Below are 16052 nucleotides of genomic sequence, written 5' to 3' on the forward strand. Positions count from 1 at the left end.
TATGGTGCTAGTAGCTTATCCAGAAAAACATAAAGAAAGAGGGAGAATTTTAACAAAGACCTGGAAGGCTAGTTAAAGTATAGTTACCATACATAAGAGTAAGGGCCAAGCCTCCAGGATTCCTTAACATCAAGAATATATCTAATTAGAAAATGAAACATATTTCAAGAAAATGAAGCAAAAGTAGTACAAGAATAAAAATAAAATTTAGAAGAATAAATGGAAATGCATAAGTCTGCTGTGAGCATATGTTCCACGACTCGACATCCAGTTCACAGATTGATGCTTCAGTACATAGCTCTCATCATTACATGGTTGTTTTCTGCTTGGTTATAAATATTACAATATGAAATCATACTATCACATAAGCTGACTTTTAAAATGTCAAATATTTCTACATACAACAATATATAGTCCTTTTAAAAAATGATTATTTAGGATATAATTTAGCCAATTAATTCAATATTACAACATTATACAAGGTCCTAAACAGCCTGTACTAGTTTAAATAACGATCCATCATATACCCCTTTGGTCTACCATGTGTCTAATATCCCATAGATATATTGCAGACTGCTTCAGTTTCTATAAGCAAATACTACCTCTTTTATACATTTTACAAAGATTTGTGTAACATGGAAGACATGCATCACTCTCTAACCAAGTAATTAATACTTTTGTATCAAGCGTTTCCATGGTGAAAGCACAAACATGGATCAGTCAATCAAATCCTAAATTTGTTTATGCTCTTTAGGATTTATATAAATTCAGGAGCAACTAACCAAGGCATCATATCAAACAACTAAGTTTTGGCAAGAAAAATGTGCTCTATTTTTTTCAACTCTCGATCACAATTGTCACAAATCAGGACAAAAGTGTAGGAAAACTAAACCATGGGAGTAGCATCAACCAAATATATGGAAAGCATTAGAATAAGACAATTAGATTGAACTCTGTAAAGAAAAGATACATAGAACTTCTCCACATGGTTTCTTATAAGTTGATTATATTGGGATAACCCAAACATATCTTCCTAAACAATCATTAACAAGAGACTGCCACTATCAAGATTACCCAAGCAACTTATCCAATAAAGAATAAATACACTGCAATCTCATGAGAACTGACAAAATTGATTTTACCTATAACAAAGTTACATATTAGTTTCCTGCAAAACTGATTTCCGAACATTCTGTAAACCATATGAAAGGTTGTAATCTCTGGTTCTGGTGGACCTTATGGATTCAAAACATCCAGCAATGTACCAAATTGGTAAAACTTAACTTTCTTCAAAGTTCAGGCATTGACTGATTTGATGAAGATGATTCATTTGAATCCGCTAAGTATATTATAAAAGAATTTTGCCCCAAACAATAACAATGCTCCACAGAGAGATGACAAGCAGCCACAGTAAACCACCCTTGAGGTTCTTAAAATCCACCAAACAAAAATTTGACAGATACAAAGCTACCCCTGGAATTGACTTTCCTTATTCTTTATATGAACGGAGGCATATCTTCTCAAGTAGCAGTGGCCAATCTTCACCAAGTTGCTGTGGGTTCAACTCCATTGCCACCCTTAAATCCTGCAGAGATATCAAACTCTGTGTTTTCAGCCTCTGCAAGTTGCCTGAAGACCTACCACTATTCTGTACATGCATGTGATTTCCAGACCAAACACCATTAATCGGCTTCTCTTGTGCTTGCTGCTTGAAGACTGAAGGCTTTGTTTGATCATGACCTGACCTTATTCCTAATAATTCAACACAAGACCTAATTAGAAGCTTCAAATAAACATCTAAGCCATTATTTAATAGATTAGAGGAGTCCAATGTGACTCCTTCCAAGCCATGGGCTTCTGCTATTTTCTCCATCCTTCTCTTTAGAGACTCAGTATGGCATAACTCTCCACAATGATAGTTACTACTATGATTACTGCTGCTAGAAGTAATTAAGGGCAAAGATCTTTGTGCCCCACCCAAACTTGCAGGACAGAAAGGGATCCCAAGTGGAGCCTGAAGAGGACCTCTCTTGAAATTCAAATCATCAGCTTGTTCCAACTCATCCATCCCTTCCATGACTAAAAACTCAACTGAACCCTTGTGCTCTACATAAGCTTGATCATGAGGTGTCCTATTTTCTCTCCGCGGTCTCTTTACAGGATGCTCCAAGGGGACACCTTGATGATGCTGCATTGGTCTCTTCAAATCACAAGGGCCAAGAACACCATTCTCTTGGGTGACATTCTCATCTAAGGACACCAAAGACTGATAAGAAGTCGCATCCATTCCTCCATTCTGTCCAAGAGAACTAGGACGATCTTTGATCCTCCGGTCTCGGATGCATGACCTAGCCTTGCGAGGGGATGGAGGTAAGATGTTCCCATTGCACCCTAATGTGTGCTTCGCTGTCGGTGCTGTCAAATGGTTAACGACGCTTTCGTTTTGAGATGAGTTCTTTCCAACCACTTCAACAGACTTTGGAGCATCCTTCTCAAGGCCAAGTGAAGGTGGGTGTTTTGCCAGAAAGGCATTCTTGAGGATCGAGCGAATAAGATGGTTGTGCAAAGGTATATTCTCGCGCCCGAGTATCAAAAGACAATACTTGTTGAAATCTGGTTTGCTCAGCTTTTGTGCCAACAACTGATTCACATAGCCGAAATATCGCTGGGAGCGCTCAGGGCCTAGCTTTTTAGCTATCTGCAACTTGAGGTCACCGAGATTGATCCGGGTATGCTGAGAAGGCTGCGGCATCGGCGTTGGCATCTCTCAATGCACGGGGGCCATACAACTCACCAGATCAACAAAATTAGTGTTCTTCGTTTCTTCCACCCTCTTATCTCAAACCCAAAGAAAAGAAACTAAATCTCGATCCACTTCCAGCGGATTCAGCAAGTCATAACCAATATCCTTCTCCTCAGCTTAAACAACCGGTCGAAAATCCCATCTCAGGGCGCGGGCGCAAAACCCTAGAGCAAGCAGGGACTACAAAGATCCACTTGGCAAGCAATGATCCCCAGCTTGAACCAACTCGAAAGGCCTCCCACGAGAAGGGAATTGCGATCGAGCTGGATCAAAACCCTAGAGGGACTGAATCCAACTAGAGGATAAAAAAATCCGCGGCCGGAAGCTCGAGAAAGATCCCGTATCTGTAGACGGAATGCTCGTTGAAGACCGCTCCGAAGATCGATTTCGTGCTCTGCGAACGAAAGACCAACTTCAGCGACGCGGATCGCGCTCGGAGATGGAAGGCGGGAGGGAGAGATTTCAAAGAGAGAGCGACGGAGAAGGAAGCAAGGGGGCGAAGCGAGCGAGGAAAGATCGAACCTCGGGGGTAGAAGTGGCAGGAGGAGCGCCGGCGAAGGGGACCCTGCGATTCCAAGCTCGAAGCGACCTCGAATTCTCCCTTCTTCCTCTCACCCTCCCTCTCCCTCTTCTATTTCCTCTTCCTCTTCGGCTTCGTTAATTCTTCTTCTTCTTCTTCTTCTCCTTCGCTTCGTCGGCTCGTCGCGACTTCGTGTCTCTCTCGCGCGGTGGTGTGATTTGGATTGGATTTCACCGTGACGACTCTTTTTCGATCTCTGCAAACACACGATAAGAAAAACACAAAATGGAAAGAAAGAAGAGAAAACATTAACACTCGCTCTTTCTTTCTTTATTTTTCTTTTAGTGTGTCGCAAATAATAATAATAATAATAATAATAATAATAATAATAATAATGTCTTTATGTTTGTAATGGGCATATTTATATAAAATAAGAGGAAACAAAAATCTGATAACTAAATATTTAATTCGAAAAGACACTATTATTAGGGATAGTTGTGATTGTTGAGGTGATTTGGTGTGAAGGGGTTTGCACAAAAATTAAAGCTTGCTTGTGTCACAACCGATCAAAGGAGGAGATCATCATGTTGTTTATGAGGATTGAATGGTTTTGGTCATTCCTGTGTCTGCATGAGGAAGGAAGAATAAGTGTGGGCAGGAGACATCTTTCTAGTTGTAACCTGCTTCCCAACTGAAGCATGTCTGAAGCATAGAATGTTCTAACTGGGAGAGAGAGAGAGAGAAAAGTACATGGAATATTTCCAAATGTGAATATCTGGAGGGATGGGACAGATTCAATGCATGTCATTCAGGTGCTTGCAGGAATTTGAAGTATAAATGTGACATAACCAATTTAGGGGGTTTATTGTCTCAACCAAGATAGATTTGGCTCATTCCCACCAAACAGGTGATGAGCTCACAAGCAGGCCACTGAAGCTATGCTGTTGGATAAAAACACATCACATGATGCAGGCAGAGAAGACATCCCTGCGATGCTCAAATTTGATTTGCATGCAATTATCATCAAGATATGGAAAGTGAACAATGATGTAATCTCAAGATGTGATTTGAAGCTATTCAAAAACCACTGTAGGAAGTATATGTTTGGGTTCACTATGAAGGAACAAACCGTCTTCAACACGGTTCAATAATATCAAGTACATTCCGTGCCGAAGAAGGATTAATAGCAGTCAGAAGCAAATTGTGACAAGTGTGAAGCAGAAAGAAAATGAGACTCCTATTATTTTGATTTATATCTGCATCAAAGTAGAGCAGAAAGGCCATTTTCCTGGCTCACGTGACATAGAAGGAGTTCGGAAAGAAAACTAGTAGAACGACTACAATGGCACTTATGCAGGCCTCGAAGACACTATACTAACTAAAAACAGAAAGGTCTTCCTCTTGCTCCATGCTCGGAATGCCTGCTCCCATTACACCGTGTAATGCTGCTGGATGTTGTCGATGTCAAGCCCCTTGAGCTTGACCACTGATTCTACATGACCCTTCAGAGTATTCAGCTCCCGAATCCTACAAATGATCACAAGATCAGAGACCTCAGAATTGGTCTTGCATCACACTTTTGATTTTTTATTACTTCAGTTCTTGTGACTTAGCTATAGAGTTGTTCTCATTATGTAAAGTAAATCCGGTTGAAAATGCAATAATACCTTGCAATCTCAGCTCGTCGTTTGGCTTGCTCAGCAATCTCTGAAAGTTCTCTATAGCTGCTCTTCTCTGAGAAGATATTGGCAGTTTCAGGAGGTTGGAGTCCATGCAGAGTTCGTTGTGCCATAGCCCATTGAGCTTCCCTTTCTTCCCTACCATAATCCTTCTTGGTAGTGAATGCAGTCTGTAAATTTTGAATAAGTTAAGCAACGAGTAATGAGTTAATTAAATGGACAGCAGCTCAACAGACAAGGATGTAGAGATACCTTGTTCTCCAGGAGGTTATCCCATGCCTTTCCACTCAAAATGTAGCGGATGGCAAATTTGAACCAGTCAAGAGGGAAGAAGAAAACAACACTGTATAGCCAGATAACTCCAGCCCATCCCCATCCTATACCTTTTATCCGTGCAAAGCCCCAGTCAGCATAGACAGCTATAAGCGTTGCAACCTGCCAGAAGAATTTCAGATACAGAAGAATGATCAAAGAGTTGAATCCAAATCATGGTAATCTCTTCCAGAAAAAGTGCAGTGGAACATGATCTAGTAGCTTGCGGATCGAAAACATTTAAACAAATATTATATTGATTAATTATTATTTCAAAGGAAAACCAGTGAACTTTATTTACCCTTTTATGATTATTTGTTAACAGCTTTGCATTAAAGGTTTCCCACATATCAAGATTCATACTGTGCATATTGAAGTAGTCATCTTAGAAAAACATGTTGTGAAAAGAAAGGGTAAATAGTGAAATATAGTCCTACAAGCAAAGCAATATGAAAGAGATAAGAAGATCATATTGTTAAGGATTCATGAGAGGAAGGAACTTACAAGTTGAGCAATAATGAAGGCACTGACTAAGAGAAGTCCAGGGCGTTCAATAAAACACCAGCCGCGTGATCGAGTAACAAAAATAAGTGCCTGACTAACAATACTAACTTGCAGGTACAAAGCAGACATCATCTCATCTTCACTTTGCCTCAGTGATCTGACCTTAAATTTATCCTGCCAAGATATAACCAGAAATCATGTTATATATAGCAATGTTCAGTAGATTAAAATTTATTTTATCTCAGCTATAATCAACAAGCTAACACGTGTAAGTAGGCATGATATATTGAGAATTTCATGATATGGCATGGAGGGGAGAAATGCCAGCTGTGTTATAATAGAAAATTTATGCTATATATGAGGGACAAATCTTTGTGTTGCAAGCTTTACATAATTCTGACAAAAAAGAACTCTAACAGAACTTCAATATTCATTTTTTCTCATTCGAAAAGAAGTATGAAATTACTCACAGAGAAGAAGTCAGTTTCTTTCATGGCCCAGAAGAATATAACGGTCATCAGTGCCAAATAACTGCCAAACACAACGCCGGTAGCAAAGATCTCTTTTAACTTCCAACTATCAGGCATTGGAGATGGTTTCACTCGATCCTTCGAGATTGTCATGATTGTTCCTGCATTTGTAAAATGACAACAGGAAAATATTTCAGAATAACCACAATGAAAATCAGAAACAATATTGTGCACAAACCAAGTGACTATGTCATCTGAACTTACCATCGTTTAGAATGGCAATGATCAGAACCATGAAAGGTGAGAAGTCAAACTTCCATATTAGTGCAATAAGCATAAATCCAAGCTGCGATAATTTAAAGCCATTAAGATTCAGACATAGAGAGAGAAAGAGGATAAATTGGCAAAAACATAATTGCATGCTTCTACTGGAGGGCATGGTTAGATAAATACTTACCACAATACGAATGGTGATGGAGACAGCATAAATCTGCAGTTCAACAAGATCATAAAGCTAAGTCAGAATGATATAACAATCATGATAAGAACTAAAGGAACAGCATTAGCGGTTGTTAGGTACAGTGTAATTCTTCATCCTCTGGAAAATAGCACGGCTGGTAAGCACAGCACTGATGATCACACTAAGACCAGGTTCAGTGAGGACAATGTCAGAAGCACTTCTAGCGGCATCTGTAGCATCAGCAACAGCAATCCCAATATCAGCCTTCTTGAGAGCAGGGGCATCATTAACTCCGTCTCCGGTCATTCCACAAATGTGCTTCCTCTCCTGCAACTTCTTCACAATTTCATACTTGTGCTCTGTTCAGAAAGGAAAAGGTTCAATAGCTAGCTCAAGATTTAGAATCACAATAGCAATAACATAAGAAGATCAAGCCCACCTGGAAACACCCCTGCAAACCCATCAGCCTTCTCTATTAGTTCATCTACGGGAAGTGCAGCTATTGATGCATCCTTATTTTGGCCAAGCAATGAAGAGGAAGGGTACATGTTGGTTCCCATTCCGAGTCTTCGACCTGTCTCCTTAGCTATGGCAAGTTGGTCACCTGGATAGGAATAATTATGTTAGGAAAAGAAGACAAATCCACGCAATGGCGATAAAAGATTGCCCAATTACCAGTAATCATCTTCACATTGACACCAAGGTTGAGAGCCCTTCGAATAGTTTCTGCACTGTCATGCCTTGGAGGATCAAATAGAGGCAACAAACCAACGAATTGCCATGGCCTCCCTGGACTCTCCTTGGACTTCTCTGGAACTTCCTGCATGACAGAAAATACTTGATGTGAGCAAAACTATATTTGCTCCAGTAGCAATTTGAATTACTGAGAGAAAAAAGTAGACCTGTCTCGCAACAGCTAGTGATCGCAACCCGCGTTCAGCAAACTTGTCAATAACAGAATGAACCTTATTCCTGACATCTTCCTTGCAGTTGCAAAGGCTCAAAATCTAATCCAAGGGGAAGAGTTAATTATTCTTGAAAGCGATAATGCGTTCTGAATAAATTGAATGCACAAGTTTTCTTAGAAAATTGAGGTTAAAAGAAGATGATGAAAACAATTTACCTGTTCTGGAGCACCTTTGCTCACACGATGCCAGTTGCCATCAGCATCAATGTAGGTGAGAGCAGTTCTTTTGTCGACAGGGTTGAAAGGAAGAAAATGTACTTCCCTGATACCTGCCCTCGCCTGCACATTAGATATTAAAACATTATCCAAACCTAGCATAAATCATCCAAAATTGTGAACGTAGAACATGTCATCAATTATTTATCCTGCCAAAAGCAACCAATGAACTACCTCTTTTGGGTCCGCAAGCATCCCGACCATGGCAGCATCAATGGCATCTTGATTCTCCGTCCTTGATGCTCTCGCTGCCAATAAGACCACATGTTCCTTATCCACACCCTTGGCAAAGACCTCGATGAGGTTCTTGTCAACGCTCAGCTTGTTGAGGGTTAGCGTCCCGGTCTTGTCACTGCAGAGAACGTCCATGCCGGCCATCTCCTCTATTGCAGTCATCCTCTTCGTGATGGCGCCTTGCTCAGAGAGCCTGTGGGACCCGATGGCCATGGTCACCGACAAGACCGTGGGCATAGCGATCGGAATACCACCGATCAAGAGGACCAAGAGATTGTCGATGCCATCCCTGTATCTTCGGTGCTGGATCGGGTACATGACGATGATCTCCACGATCATCCCAACCGCGATAGAGCAGATGCAGAAATTCCCAATGGCCGTGAGCACCTTCTGGAAATGGCCGACTTGGTTCGTGCTATCAACGAGATGGGCCGCTTTCCCGAAGAAAGTGTGCACACCGGTGGCGATGACAACGGCCTCGATCTCACCCTGCTTGCAGGTCGACCCGGAGAACACCTCATCTCCGGGGTTCCTAGTGACAGGGAGGGACTCTCCGGTCAACGCAGATTGGTCAATCTTCAAAGGATCTCCTTCGAGGAGGCGGGCATCGGCAGGGACGATATCTCCAAGTTTTATGCTGATAATATCACCAGGAACCAGAATCGCTGCGTCCTCCTCCATCCAGCGGCCATCTCTGAGCACCTGCGGGCATCAAATCATCCATATGGATAAACCGAAAAGACCTCAGAAATTGAAGGGAGCTCGTTGACTTTGCATCACAAGGCTGAGAACCGGTCCATACCTTCGTTTTGGGGGCAAGGCCAGCCATCAGAGCGGCGGCAGCATTGCCGGCGTTGTTTTCTTCGATGAAACTGATGGTGGAGTTGATCACGAGCAACACAACGATACCAACGAAGTCTTGCCAGTCTGGGGGCTTTCCACTGCCGTTGGCCAAGGCGATGGCCATGATGGCGGCCATTTCCATCACCCACGAGAGCGGGTTCCACATGAACCCCAGAAATTTGAGAATTTTGCTCTCCTGCACATCAAGAACGCCTCCATCTTTCAGTGAACACAGTAGCAGAATAAACGAAAGCAGATTTTAGAACCACATGAGTTCAAGGAAAGAAAAAAATTGACCTTTTTTTCTTCGAGTTTGTTGGGGCCAAAGATTTGGAGCCGATTGTCCCCATCCGTCGACGAGAGACCTTCCCGAGTACATTTCAGCTGCTCGAAAACCTCCTCGATCGGAATGCGTTCCTGAGGTCGGAGAAAGGCGAGATATTATCAACCAAAATGAAACAGAAGAATTCCGTGACAGGCTGAACTTCTCGTGATATGTCTTGTCAGATTCTCGAGAGAACATCAACATCGCGTGAATCAGCAGCAAAAAGCTTCATAATTTGCTACTTCATCTTCCAAAAGAAGCACAGCGGTGCTGGAATCAATTCCGGTGGAACCATTCGCTGGGGTGTCGACGCCGTCCAAAATAGAAATTTGTTTGTACCCATCCCATATTTTATTTTTAGTGACGGCACACCGTGAAACACTAGTGCTAACACGATCGAGGATCAAACGGCAGAGGAGGCAAATCGGTTCACGGATCTCGGAACGAAATTAGAGAATCCTTTTGGCTTCAGTGACAGCCGACACGGCGAGATACAAGGAGCAGGAGGGGGAAGACGGACAGGCGGAGGGACGGAAAGGTACGAACGGGAAGTACTCGGAAATCTCCCAAACGAGGTGCAGCAGCAGCGAGACCACCACCACATCTTTGTCTTTAACACAAACAAAAGCGAGCTCTAAAACAACGAACGATATTCTCACTACTTGGTTTTTATTTTTGGTATGAAGAACACAAAAAAGAGTAACTTTTAATGGCCTCTTTTCCTATTCTCTACCTACTATTTACTCGGTTCTCCCTTCCATGAAGATCAACGAGAAGCCAAAGAAAATTAACGAGACCTTCAAGTACTAAACAGTACGGCAACATCTAAACTATGTTTAAGAAAGCAAATTAAGCAGAAAAAGAAGGGGGAAAAAAAAAGGGAAATCGTCGAGCCAGAAGAACTGAAGAAGCAGAAATTGTTCGAGTCTCAAATACGACGATAAAATCTCGAGCAAATGCAACATGGACGAGCATAGTCGAGACGAAAAGACAGATCTGAAAAAAGATTCCACTATATCAATCGATTCTTGCAATCGAATACCGTCGAGATCCAGCGATCGAGAGAATAGGAGGAGTCGCTCACCAGATCAACGGTCTCGTTCTTGATCTCATCCAAGCTAATCGCCTTGTCCCCGGCCATCTCTTCTCCCCCTCGAACTCCGACCCACCAAAAAGAAGAAGAACTACAACGAGAATCCCTAAAGCACCCAAGGGGCAACCATTACCCAGGACTTTCTCTCACTATCGCTCTCTCCAACCCCCCACACCCACGCACAAGATGGAGGAGAAGGATAGAAGAAGAGCTTAGCAAGTGGAGAATGGTAGCCCGACTCCAAACGCCATCCTTTTATAGTCCCCGTTCCGCTCCTGCTCCTCTTTGCGGGCCCCGGCGCCACCCATCGTTTACCTACTGACGTGGCGGGCACCCCGGGGGCCTTCCCTGAGAGCGCATCGGTCAAACCTTTTCGCGTGGGAAACCTAAGAGTTACAGATCAACGGTGATGCCTCGCCCCGCATAGAACCTGCAATCTCGTTGAGCAGCGTGATTTAAACCAAAGCGGCGAGTCCAAGTCCACCACCTGCCGAACCTTAGCGCACCGGTGGGGCCCGAGGCTAATGAGCCCACGTGGTGGAAGCATCGTTTCTCCGGTCTTTGACTTCAGACGGTGGGGGCCGCAACGCGTAATGGTATACGTAATAAAATAAGGTAACTTCTGAGTAATTTGGTTGCCGGGGGTGGTGTCTTCTTCCACCTCGATGGGAGCGTGATTAGCTGATGGTGGGCCGGTTCCATGTTAGGCGACGAATCTCAGCCGTTGATTCGTGCGGGTAAGCCGGGTTTCCTCCGACCGTTCGCGACCCCATAAGACGTTGAACCGACCCTCGGCGGATCCGAGTTTTTTAGTTTTCGTATGCAACAAGATTCATATTTAGATAAGCTTTGCATGTGATGCCATTGCCACCTTACTAAGAAGGTAAGAAACGCCTATTTCCAAAAAAAAAAATTCTTTTCAAAAAATTTTATAATTTTTATATAAAAATAATTTAATTCTTAATAAAACTGTTTGCGAGGAATTGTTCATTTTGGGTGATGGGTGAATCCTACGATTTTATTCTTTTGATCTTTAAAAGATACTTTTGAGGATAAGAGAGATCTGACAAATTTAGGAGTCCTTAGTTCTCATACTACTTAACCAACGTGGGATTAAATGATCTTATCATAAATAAAATTATTATTTATAAAAAAAAATAATATTTTTTTTAAAATAATTTTTTTATAAAAGAAATTATATATATGATTGAATATAAAAAAGTAGGTTCCAAACATTTTGCAACTCAAGAGGAGACTATTTTAGATTTATTAGAAGGGCATTATGAATATAAAACTTATACAATCCATACGTAATAATAATAATAATAAGTCTTCCAAGGAGTTGTAAGGTGATGCATTACTGTGCTGGCAATGTGTATGGCTGACGCATAAACAAAATAATGTGCTTTGGTAGGGACCACGAAGTTGAATCTAATCAATGCCACACTGTCATAAATTGGGACCCATTTCACACGACACTCGTTTGCGTGTGTAATGAATTAAGCGTTTTTTAGCTGTGCACTTTTTTTTATAGGAAAAAACAAAAAAAGTACTTTGAATAAAAATATGTTTCTGGTCAAAATAAACCAGAAAAATGTAGTATAATAATCAGGAATAATTATCAAGATAATAATTGAAATAAAATAAGATGAATTAAGAGAATAATCATACGTTATTAAGAATTATAAAAGTCAGATTATTTATATATATATTACATTTCAAGGAAGATTAAGCTATTATTATGATTCATACTAATACTGATTAATCTGACTAAATCGTCTGTTAATATCGTCTATAGAAAAAATAATAATAATAATAACAACAGCGACTTGATATGAAATGTATATTCGGGTAGCTGTTTTCATATTAATATTTGGGCATAACTGTGAGCCAAGCAAAAGACACAAATGCATATATTGACCTTAAAATATATGACATCTTTTAGGTATTCGACCTCATGGGCTGCTGCTTCCGCTTCCGCATCCATTCCATCCATACACGCGCGCACACACACACACACACACACGAAGAAGATGACATCCTCTCTGAAGTAGTAACCTTCCAAAATGGCCAACGACTCCCATCCACCAACTCCAATGTTGTGTCATTCTCATACCACCACTAATTCAAGCCTGCCGTGCTATCACGAATTAGTACGATATTTGTCATCATTAATTACCTTTCAAATTTGTTGACTTTATTATTTTTACAAAGCCGTGGAAGACCCTTTCATACATACTCGGGTTCGTCTTTCCATTACTTAATCCTATCCCTAACAACCTATTAAAATATGAGTTTGTGACAAGCCAACGCATATATATATATATATATATATATATATATATATATATATATATATATATATATATATATATATATATATATATATATATATATATATATATATGTGTGTGTATATATAATATTTGAAATAATTTTTTTTAGCAACATATGTATTTAATAAAATCTATATATTTTTAAATGTTATTAAGAATTATGTCAGAGATATTTTTGATAAATGCTCCTCTTATACTTTAGTTATATTGAGATTTGAAGGATTCGAAAGGAATTTTGGAGAATATATCGATCTTTGGATAACACACGTAAGAAGCCTTCTTATAATAGGCTGATTACATGGAATATTATGCGTTGCTCTCAAACTTAATTGTGATTGTAGTGTCATAGTACATCAAATCCAAAATTTGATAACAGTTGGTTCGACTTGGTTTCTAGATGCTGAGATGTTATCCATATGGTGTTGAGATGTTAACCATGTGTCACCCACAAGGCAACAAGGTGTCAATTATATATTAGATATGAGGTACCAAGATGTTGGTTATGTGTTGACCACCTATTGATCATGTGTCAACCATGAGGCACAAAAGATATCGACAACATGTTGATCATGTCCTTATACCCATATCAGTAGCCCCATATATTTCAGATCGTCGATTACAATAAAATCGAGTCAAGAGGCGATTCAAGTCATATTGCTGACACCAAAATAAACCATACAAGTTGTTGAGAGATGTACACTTGGCCATTTCGGTAATGCATCGTTGACATGTGTATTCAAATGTTTCGATTATAAATTATCGAAATATACATTAGGCCATTTTAGTTACACATCATTGAAAACCATGTTCGATCGTTTTAGTCTTACATCAACGTATTCGATCATTTTGGCTATATGTCATCAAAATGTGAATTCAACTATATAGGGTCATTCCAAGGGTCATTGAGTAGGAAGGGTTTCACCCTTATGCCATTTAGTGGGTGCATCATTTTAAACCTTAAAAACTTGATCTCATTCAAATGTGTGCACTACCTTCGCCTCAACCTTTAATGGGTATGATGGTTCACCAACTTAACTAGATCTATTTGCTGACATCCCATAATAATAGCCTAATATTGTGTTCACATGACATTTTCTAATATGTACATATGGTGATTCGTCGAACTATCAAGAATTTGGAAGGTCACTATGACTGTACTATTTCGCCTCCGTGTGATGGTGTGCTGTCACATGGCCTATCAGTTAGATAGTTGAACGACAAGGTGATTACCTAATCGAGAGCTCTAGGGTCATTAGACCCTTATAAATAGTAAGTCTCTTTTATTTGTTTGCTCATGCTTTCAGAACAATTTAAACAACTCGGAGTATTCGACCTTTAGAGACTTTAAACTTTTCTAGCCCTAGCCTTAACTAAAAGTCCAAATGACTTCCTCTTCCGAGTTGAACTTCTCTTTTCACACATGGGTTCCAGATGGTTCATTCTATCATTGTCATCGGTGTGAACAAGAGAAACTTCCCCTTCTAGTGAAGAGATCGAAGTGGTTGTATCGAGGGAGGTTACCCCATTAACTGTGAGATCGTTCAATTTTAAATCTCGGATATCTACTTCTAATCTAGATCATATTAAAGAAGCTTTTTCTATTCTGATTGAGTTTGACTTGATTACTCTTCGGTTAGGTGATCGATCTTATGTATCGCATCATTACTTTTATACTTTGATTGATACCTTCGAGGCAATACTTAGATTTTCCCTCTATTATTTTTTTATTGAAGTCCTGAATAGTTAAAAATTCTCTCCCACATATATGGTGCTAAATTCCTAATAATATCTTATTACTTTTGTTAAAGAACACCGAAGACTCGATATTTCCCCTCAGTTATATGCATGCTTTAATGTGTGTATTAAGGATTTGACCTATTTTCCCTTTACTTGTTTTAGGTACAAAGTTAAGAGGCCTCCCTCCTCTAACAAAAGATGGAAAAAGATTTTTTTTTAAAAAAAATTATGGAGGGGGTTGCTAGTCAACTTGACTTGGGCCACTCAAAAGTTTGAGAATGTTACCCTGAGATTACATGGGTTGGAGAGAGCAACATCACTAATATGCTTCCACCCTAACTGAATTCACCGTCATCTAGCAGATGAGGAAGCAATAGCTTGTGGATGGTGGTCTGAGTCCTACATCTCGGGGTCGGTACTTAGGATTAACTTTTGCTCCATCTTTTTTGCTTTTGTAGACTCAATCCTAATTTCATCTATTTACATATATGGACCTTCATGTGAATATATTCCAAGCTGGTGAGGGGCCACAACATGGGAGGAAAACATATTATTTGTTGCTCGATCACTTTAACCCATTGAGATGAAGCAATTGCTTAGGAGTAGAGACGAGACCAGCCACCCCTAGAGAGTCGAAAGGATGCTTCTATGCTACCAATGGCTAGTCGAGTGCTAGCCTTGTTCAACAAGTCTCGACTCAATAAGTGTCCTATAGGGTCATTACTACTGAGCCAGCATTGAAGGAAAGATGACACACCATCGTCTTCTCGATAACCCCAATCTTCTCGAACTATAGGGACTTGGAAAGGTCACCACTACTAGCAAATACTATTAAAGGAGCGGACAACACCTTCCACTTTTCCACAGCCCAAGAGCTTGACCTCGATTAGTGCCTACACCATTCGTCCCATCGAGTGGTCAACCTTTTATTAGAAGATGGCAATTGCTTGGTTGGAGGGAGGGAAAGGGTTCTTCGATCTCAATTGGGCTACCTTGGTCACTAGCTAGGCTTGGAAGATCCTGATGGAAGTTATGGAATTGAATCAAGAGTTCTCCTCCTCAAACTGGTTAAAGTGTTCTACATGAGGGCTATAGAGGATCTCATGGTCAATGTGCACAAACATGCCATCGTGGTGAGTTCAGACCCTCCAACACTTAGTCAAATTTAGTTTGTTGTCAAGTACTAATTGTATTTTCTTATCTTGTAGAGTTATTATATGATGACTACTTTAGACGACCAAGTGCACGACTCCTCGTTCGTGACTACTTTTTCAATAAAATAACTTGACTCCAAATTTAAAAGGATGATATGGAGCAGGAGTTGATAGCAAAGCAAAGGTGGATGGTGGAGCTATAGGATCGATTGGACATCACAAAATAATCAACCATTGAGGCGAGGGTCGACCGACACCATTTTAGCAATATAATTCTAAAGACCTAAGCCGAGATCACTGACCTCTATAGCAAGAATAGCATGCTTCAACACATCATTGAGGGACTAATGGAGTGGCTTCTAGTGGAAAAGGCTTATTGCTTGGAGTATGAGACTAAAA

At 40.4% G+C, this 16052-nt stretch overlaps 2 protein-coding genes across 2 annotated transcripts; both read right to left on the bottom strand.

Annotated features, from left to right (window-relative positions):
• Nucleotides 1-927: 927 nt before the first annotated feature.
• On the bottom strand, nucleotides 928-3605 carry LOC103981982 (uncharacterized). The gene is made up of 2 exons (XM_009398769.3): nucleotides 3326-3605; nucleotides 928-3197 (listed from the first exon to the last, which is right to left on the bottom strand). The coding sequence occupies exon 2, from the start codon at nucleotides 2762-2764 to the stop codon at nucleotides 1490-1492; it is 1275 nt and encodes a 424-aa protein (XP_009397044.2). The 5' UTR covers nucleotides 2765-3197; nucleotides 3326-3605; the 3' UTR covers nucleotides 928-1489.
• Nucleotides 3606-4373: 768 nt separating this feature from the next.
• Nucleotides 4374-10652, bottom strand: LOC135617384 (plasma membrane ATPase-like). The gene is made up of 16 exons (XM_065117499.1): nucleotides 10418-10652; nucleotides 9306-9425; nucleotides 8968-9204; nucleotides 8106-8867; nucleotides 7872-7994; nucleotides 7651-7755; nucleotides 7424-7568; nucleotides 7188-7352; nucleotides 6869-7107; nucleotides 6746-6778; nucleotides 6553-6634; nucleotides 6289-6449; nucleotides 5819-5992; nucleotides 5255-5437; nucleotides 4991-5172; nucleotides 4374-4850 (listed from the first exon to the last, which is right to left on the bottom strand). The coding sequence occupies exons 1-16, from the start codon at nucleotides 10472-10474 to the stop codon at nucleotides 4754-4756; spliced, it is 2865 nt and encodes a 954-aa protein (XP_064973571.1). The 5' UTR covers nucleotides 10475-10652; the 3' UTR covers nucleotides 4374-4753.
• Nucleotides 10653-16052: the final 5400 nt, after the last annotated feature.

The sequence above is a fragment of the Musa acuminata genome, chromosome BXJ2-7, assembly GCF_036884655.1.
Source record: "Musa acuminata AAA Group cultivar baxijiao chromosome BXJ2-7, Cavendish_Baxijiao_AAA, whole genome shotgun sequence".
Taxonomy (NCBI): Eukaryota; Viridiplantae; Streptophyta; class Magnoliopsida; order Zingiberales; family Musaceae; genus Musa; species Musa acuminata.

Excerpts from the sequence above, each read along its gene's own strand:
- LOC103981982 (XM_009398769.3), bottom strand. The coding sequence starts at position 2,764 with ATGCCAACGCCGATGCCGCAGCCTTCTCAGCATACCCGGATCAATCTC.
- LOC135617384 (XM_065117499.1), bottom strand. The coding sequence starts at position 10,474 with ATGGCCGGGGACAAGGCGATTAGCTTGGATGAGATCAAGAACGAGACC. Across the intron at positions 7,756-7,871 it reads GCAAAGGTGCTCCAGAACAG|ATTTTGAGCCTTTGCAACTG; the intron begins GTAAATTGTTTT and ends CCCTTGGATTAG. Across the intron at positions 4,851-4,990 it reads CGACGAGCTGAGATTGCAAG|GATTCGGGAGCTGAATACTC; the intron begins GTATTATTGCAT and ends GATCATTTGTAG.